General features: G+C 36.6%; 1 protein-coding gene across 1 annotated transcript; it reads right to left on the minus strand.

The window, feature by feature from the left end:
• Positions 1–4,465: 4,465 nt before the first annotated feature.
• On the minus strand, positions 4,466–8,066 carry LOC104440760. Its single transcript, XM_010053723.3, is given in 6 exon segments — positions 4,466–4,675; positions 4,987–5,068; positions 5,209–5,644; positions 6,245–6,940; positions 7,367–7,541; positions 8,037–8,066. Coding segments are annotated over 6 exon segments (1,629 nt in total).

The raw sequence follows: 8,066 nt of genomic DNA on the forward strand, positions 1-8,066 counted from the left end.
CCCAAATAATAAATTGAGTTCGTATAGGCATTTTGGACGCCTCGAATTAGAGGTAAAATTTTATTGGTAGTCTATTGGAATTTGGCTCCGTATCAATTAAATCTGATCATTCATAATACATAACGAACACTAGATAAATCCTTAACCCTTCCTTTAAGACTACAGCATGTTCTTGTGATATAACCATGTGATTGTTTTGCATTGAGTGATATAGGTAACTAGCTTCTTGTGTCTATCCACCCACACATGCCTTGCCTTACAATATGATTTTCTACTAATTATGATAATTAATCGGAATATCATGGTTAAATTTTTTTATTAGTTGGTATTGCTTCTCATCTGGTGTTGTGGTCAACAATTTAAATTTGGAAGTCCAAGTGAAATAATTAAGGTGGCATTGTATAATGCAATAAATTTTCACCAAACGAGTTCAAATGCATGTCACGTGCTGCATTTCGCGCGAAATATAAGGCCCATTGTCCGTGAATGTCTGATTTGATGGGTCAAAATCGAAAGGGAAAAATTAGCCCAAACCGAGCCTTTGATTCCCACTTCTAACGCCGGTTCGAGCACATCTATTGTGCCGGCATTACGATTTTTGCTGAAGATATCGATGAATCTGTTGACGCCCTTCATCTGGTTCACGACGCCGGTGGAATTCCACCGACCAGTCCCTTTTCTCACCGCCGGCCATATGGCAATGACTCTGTCGCCCATCAACATCGACGATGTTTCTTCAACGGCGGCTCCGACGCAACTCCCGCCGTGACGATGTTGCACCATGGACAGACAAATATGCAACCTCTCAAATTTGGAATGCACATGTGGTTGTCCTTCAATGAAGATTTGTGAACCCGGGAAGATGAGGGGTCAATTGGGATGAATCACTGGAAAATTCGAGGAAAACGGTTAATTTTTATTTGTTTGGTGATTTAGGGAAGGCATTTTCTTTTTTGATAGAAGATGAAATTTTTCCATCAAACTAAGCTTGTTATTTTCGGTTGATAGAAAACATTTTCTGTAAATCGATTAGTTTTCTTTCTTCCATACATGAAAAAGTCAAGAAACATTTTTCATAAATAGTTTTTCTTTAAATAAACGGACCCCTATATATATTGATTTTTCCAGAAACAGTTTTTCTTGACAAGTTAGTGCTTAATGGCTATGATCAAGTGAAGTATCTATTCTTTTTTTTTTTTTGTTGACCGAGGAACCACCGGAGGTTGAAGTATCTATTCTTCTTATCAATTAATATCTAAAATCATCTTTGAATTGACATGATAGCTATGCTAGAATCTTGGTGAGCTCATAGTTTATGTAAATTATTTAGATATCTTTTTTCAAGCATATAAAAGGGAAAAAGAAAAAGCATACCATAGCATTAAGAAATCATTGATTTGTCAAGTAATTCCTTTTAAAGTTAAAGGAACTAGTTACTTAAATAAAACTTAAACAAAAAATGACTCACTCAAGTGACAAGACATGACCGTCCAAAAAAAAAAAAAGTGACAAGACATTAGAAGGATCTTGAAAAGGTTTTTTTTTTTTTTTTGAGCAAAAGGATCTTGAAAAGGTTGATTTAGAACCAATTCCGTCAATAATTTGAAATGACATTAAACGCTTAGAACTATATTCTTGCTTGGAAACAATTTTCAAGATAATGATAATTTTAGGTTTTTTTTTTTTTTTTTTTTTGCGTGCCAGCTAAACGTTGTTTCTTTATATAAAAAATGGTTAATACCCTAAAAAACCCCAAACTGGTACACTTATGACAAATTTACCCCAAACTATTTTTTTGACCACCAAAAACCCCAAACTGGTATACCTTTGACAAATTTACCCAAAACCGGTACACTTGTGACAAATTTACCACATTTTAAGTTTTGTTAAATTTTATTCTCAAATTATTAAGTTAAATAACACGTGACAGTTAACCGGTATACTAATTTAGGATTTTACACTCCGTTTGTCACAGTTTACAATTTTTATGATTTTTTTGTGGTATTAGTCCAATTTAGCATAGGGTATATTTGTTACAAATTTACCAGTTTAGGGTTTTTTGTAGTCAAATAAATTAGTTTGGGGTAAATTTGTCATAAATGTACCAATTTAGGGTTTTTTTATAGTCAGTCGGGGTAAATTTGTCACAAGTTTACCAGTTTTGGGTTTTTCATGGTCAAAAAAATAGTTTAGGGTAAATTTGTCACAAGTGTACCAGTTTGGGGTTTTTTAGGGTATTAACCCTATAAAAAATTGCTTATTTCGTAAATAATTATCTGATTGAACTTTTCCAAAAATCTCCTCCTTTATGAACTTTTTCCCATGAAGAGGGCGCTTTCAAACTTATTTACCTATAAAGAGCACTCTGTACTACGTAAACTTCTATGTGACTTTATTTTTCTTAAATCATCAATTTTTGTAAAATCTAAAAGCTTGCCTTTTTAATAGAAAAAAAAAATTCTTTTAACGAATGCTAAGATCGTCTATGATAAAATTAAATTTCCTATGAAAAAGAGGCAATTGTCCTTAAAACTAGAACAATCATTATAATCACCAATACAATCTAATAATTATGTTCATATAATTGCTTGCACCCGATTATTATATTATTTATATTACTTTGATTATATAAAAAATGATTTTTTTGTTTAAAAAAGAAGGCATGGCGCCAATCCATACATATATTTCTTCCTTGAAATATATGCATAATAAGAAAAACCAATGTTTTCCAATGAAGAACATAATTCGTTTGATCAAGTGGCTGTATTAATATGTTAATGATGATATTATCCCAAATATAGCATAATTTCTTATTACTTTACTACAATATTAGGCGGTAATGATGTGATAATTATCTTATGGTGATTACATATTAATATAAATGAAATTCATTCGTACGCTATGCATGTACAACATTTTAATTGTACATTTTACTTAGGCATACATTATTTAGTTCAATAAATTTTTTCGCCTTTTTTAGTTGATTACATCTTAAGAATATGAGTATCAATGACTTTAAAGATAATAATCTAGTCTACCTATACATTATATCTGATTATTACATTATGCAAAAGTTACATCAAATATGAAATTTTTCATATGTAATGTTTGATCGAGCAATTAATAGATATGCTAATCATATTATGAAAAGTTCTACAATTAATATGTAAAATTATAGAACATAAGGTATCATAAACATTTCTACAACACGAGTATTGCAATTAATTGCTCACTCAAATATTATTTGTAATTATATAACCTGTTTATCACCAAATTGTTACATATCACACCACAAACATTATAGATGACGTTCGTTATTCTACTAAAGACAATTGCCTTCTTTAAAAATAGATATTATTTGAAATTTAAATTAATATCAAATAACATTGATAATTAATATTTTGATTGTTATATTATCACAATATTAATTTTTATGATATGATATTTCAAACCATGGAACTTTATTCAATCATTAGTTTTTCAATTATATAAGATACACTACATATAATCAGATGGTATAATTACATGAATGAACTGGCTACTACTTAATTACATCGAACTATAAATGTTATGTAGTTATATTAATATAACTATACATCATAAATATAAATAATATTATCGTACTGATTATCATACATTGTAAAAGTAATTTGCCTCTTTTCAAACAGAGATTTTTTTTTAGAATTTTATGTAACTGTCTAATTTAGAACCAAATAGTTAGTAATTATTTTAAGTATTGTATTATTAAATAGATTGTTTGAGACTGTTATAGCATAATACACTATAAATTATATACTCAATAGTTACTTAGGAACCTTTATTTTTATCATAAGTAATTTCAATCTTTTGTGCTAGCGGAAAGGCAAGTTTTTAGATTCTCCTGATCGATAAAGGTATTAGAAATTGAAATTTTGGAAGAGGTTTCTTTTCTAGAAACACTTGCAAAGAATTTGAGATTATCTAAGTCAATAAGACCATGCTTTTCTCACCGATTGAATCAGTAAACTTTTTGATGCCATGAAAGAACATCAAACATTTTTCTACATCTAACCAAAGACAATCTTAATTCTCATTCCTTCGTCAAAAATATTTTTCGCCCAAAGCCGGAATTCAAGCGCTAGCAGTACAAAAATATAACCCGAAACCTTCAGCATCAGAGCTCATTGGCCAAGAAATGAGAGCTTCCTGCCATGGAAGCCGTCTTCTTCTAGAGTTGCTGTCAAAAGTACTGTAGAGTTCAAATGCCACAGAGATTGACGCAACCTATATTCTTCATGTACTCTCAACCACCAACATCATCACGACCAACATGCCATGTGAGAATTCAAGAACAGTCTCTACATCTAAGCCAAAAAACAGGGAAGCTTGATTGATACGTACAAGGGTACACATTTAATGTATACATAAGCCACAACACTCTTTTGGGCCACTTCCTCTCGTCTGTCTTATCCCTCTGATGTCCTTATCACAACCAACCACCGCAGCAGATGTAAGGAGACGACGACGGCATTTGTCCGGTTTGACGGATGTATTCCGCCTGCGCGGCAGTCCTCTCTGCCTCGCGATTCCTTCTGGCCTCGGCTGCGGCCCGTTTCTCCTCCGATCTTTGCCTTGCCATCGCGATCTTCTTCACCATCTTCGCTTGAGCTTGGGCTCTCATTTGCTCAACTTGAGCCTGAAAAGAAGTCACTCTAAAATATGAAGGGAAATGCTGAAATTATTAAGAAACCTAGTTGACCTATTCTCGGCTTTCTATATAACTTCAAATGTTACAATGGCTTGCTACGCCGGCCATTGATACTCGAAGAGGATGAGGGGAAAGTGCTTTACGGCAGCTGCACTAGGCCTAAGAAACTAGATAATAACTAGATAATAGCGAAAAAAAACTCGATCATGACCCAGTTCCAGCAATTAATTTTTGGGCTTCTTAAACAACCGTTCTATTTCTCGATGGCTATCATCGTTAGGGATAATGATTTTAAGTACCTCTATTCTCCGCATTTGTGCTTCCAATTTTGCTTTCTGCTGACTTTCCCATGCTTGCAGTTTGATCTCTTCACGCTTGTATCTGAGAATGTGGGTTATTATTGTCAGGCTAAAAAGATTTTCCCACTATAGAAACAGACCTTTGCATATTGCATTTTTCAAGAGAGAATAGAAGAAGTGGAATGAAATCCAGTCAGAAGGGGAGCCAATTTTAACAAGAACCTTGCTGTGTGTTTAGATTTCTCAGCTTCCTCCCAAGCAGCTGCGCGCTTTTCAAATTCGATCCGCTCAAGTTCTTCCAAATTAGCTTTTTCCAAGGAAGATTTATTCTTCTCGGATTCTTCTTTACTTGCCCAAGCAGCAATATTCATTTTACCCAGTTGGACTCCGAGGGCTACTATTTCTCTCCTCGTCTTCATCTTCATTTCTTCCTCGGACAATTCCTTTTTGCGATGCTGAGATTCTTCATCAGTGGCATGCCCCACAGGCGTGGGAGCTGGTGCTCCTCCTCGAGGAGTTGATGGCACCGATGAAGTTGGGCTACGAAGCGGGGTAGCTGAACCCACAGGAGTTGCTGTCCTTGAAGGCTCTTGACTAGTGGCAGGAGTCATCTCCGTTCCCATATCTCTCATTGAAACTTCTCTAATTGCAGGAATGCCTGCTTTATTGATTAAATTGAAACATCAGAGGCAAGAGTAAGGAAATTATCATTTCTAAACAAAAATCCCATGATAAAAAAAAAAAAAGATAATGTACTGAACTTTGTGAGGCAGTGATGAGCAACAGTCCCACTTTTTCGAGGATACTCATATGCCTACAGAAAATCACGAAATATTATGCACTGTGACTATCGCACCATGCTCGTGCTTTACATTGATTTTTCCCTCTGAACTGTATTTCTTAAACACTCCTAAGCCTTCATCATATTATCAATCCGTCCATCAATCAGCAAATAAATACATTAGCTGTGCTAATGACACCGTACAAGCACCTAAATTGCCGGTGGCTCCTTGCAAAACAATTACCATACGCTATCCATCCAGTCACCCCAGTTAGTGATCACATAAATAAATGAGCTGATAAACATATGATTAGCTCAGTAAGAGTGGAGAGTACATTAATTAGGCAACCGAATCAAATGGAAAGGACGTTCCAGTGGAGATTTATAAACTTACTAGAACTGCTCAATTATAGTTTTTATAGTTTTATCAAAGATAAGGGGCACTCTAAATGTGAAAAGCAAAAAACAGTTTCATACCTGTCGATTCTTCTGTCGAGCTTTTTGTGCAAGAGGAGTCTGCATGAACTACTTCCTTCAAATCCTTAGTTTGAGAATTTGCATCAACCCGCAAATTTCCACCATTAGATAGACCTAAAGTCGGCATTCCCTCAGGAGGGCCAAAAGAGAACTTATCATGTCCCATTTGGTAAGTAGGATGGCAAAAATCGACTCTCTTGGTGTCGGACCCCCTAGCAAACGGTAACTTATTCTCACACCCTGCATGCTCAGGAGCAACTCTTATTGTGTTCATCGCCGGCAGGCGATTTGTTTGGTTCTGCAGAACGGACTTCTTCCAATAGTTAGCTTGGCCGCTCTGCCTGTTCATTATCCACTTCTCAGCATCGTTTCACTTAGACGGCATCGACCTCGAGAGCGACCGGTTGATGTGGTGGTGAACTGACTTCTCTCCTTTGTGAAACTCGAAACTGGATGAGCTAGCATTGCTATCGTAATCAAGATTTTCGTCCTCTAATATTCTCACAGGATACACCGCACTGGAGTTGCTGCCGTCTCCCTTGGCGTATTGTTCAAAGCGAGCACGGCCTACATTCTCATTTTCTCTCACGACCGTGGCTCTGGAATTGAGTGAGGCCTGATTATAGTGGCCTGGTTCCGAAACGGACGACTGAACAGGTACTTTGATTAATGTGGTTTCTACCCTGGTAGCTGCAACTGAAGTATAGCTTCAAATCAGTGCAAGTGCTGATTTTTAAGAACAAAAGCACGATTCTTTTCCACAAGAAAAAAAATAGAAATTATTTTCGAACCGGTTCTACTTGTTCCAACAAATTTGAAACCAATTCTGAAGAAGGTCCAAGGAAAAGCATTTTACAACAGAATGAAGAACTGTTTCTCCGATAATCTCATCTCAATCTAAACCAGGTACTCACAAAATCGACAGCACTCGTTCAGACACTCTCAGCATTTCAAGAAGAACTGAGAAAAACCAACTCAAAGCACTTCATAAGTTTGTTCAGAAAATAAGGTGGTTTTCAAGAGCAGTTTCCCCTGAGAATTGCCCGGAAAACTCTGCTCTTTCAAGACCATCCCAGCTCAAACTATCAAAAACAAGAAGCGGACAGGGCGAGGGCCGCGGACCTTCCTCGTCGAATTCGGCACCGTCGCAGGCCAACAAGCTGTTCTTCGCGAACTCGGAGTCCTCGAGCTTGGAAGGAGACGTTCTTGAAGAGTTGCTGTTAGACCCATCCTTCTTCCTGTGGTGGTGCGGACCCATCAGTTTCATCCTCAGTTTGCTCGGAGAGATAATACCAGTCTGCACTTTCAAGAATCAAACCCAGAAAGACAAGCGTCAAACACTCGAACAAGATCATCAGAAGATTAAATCTCGAAAAAAGAAAGACCACACAAGCACCATCATTTCACCAACGATTACTCCAAACACAGCCGCAAATCCAAACCCCAAACACTTCTCGTTCAAACAGCAAACATCTCGCTGAATCATCACGAACAGAGACCGGTCAAACGAACAAACATGTCCGCGCAACCGAATTCTTCAACTCAAAAGCGAGACTCATCCGCACCACAATTCATCTCTTTAACACCGCACGAACACAGAAAAAAAGGCAGGGGAAGAAGGAGGAGGAGGAGGAGGAGGAGAAAATGGCTACAATTGGAAGATGGAAAGAAGGCATCATCGTCAAGAGAACGAGCACGTTTCGACGAATGCATCAGCGAACTAGCAGAGCTCGAGATGACTGGCAAAAGGGTGATTGAATTTCGCATCCGAATTGAAGAAACAGGGGCGTACCTGCACCTTCTCTATCCTCTCGTACTCCAT

The sequence above is a fragment of the Eucalyptus grandis genome, chromosome 4 (genome assembly GCF_016545825.1).
Source record: "Eucalyptus grandis isolate ANBG69807.140 chromosome 4, ASM1654582v1, whole genome shotgun sequence".
Lineage (NCBI taxonomy): Eukaryota > Viridiplantae > Streptophyta > Magnoliopsida > Myrtales > Myrtaceae > Eucalyptus > Eucalyptus grandis.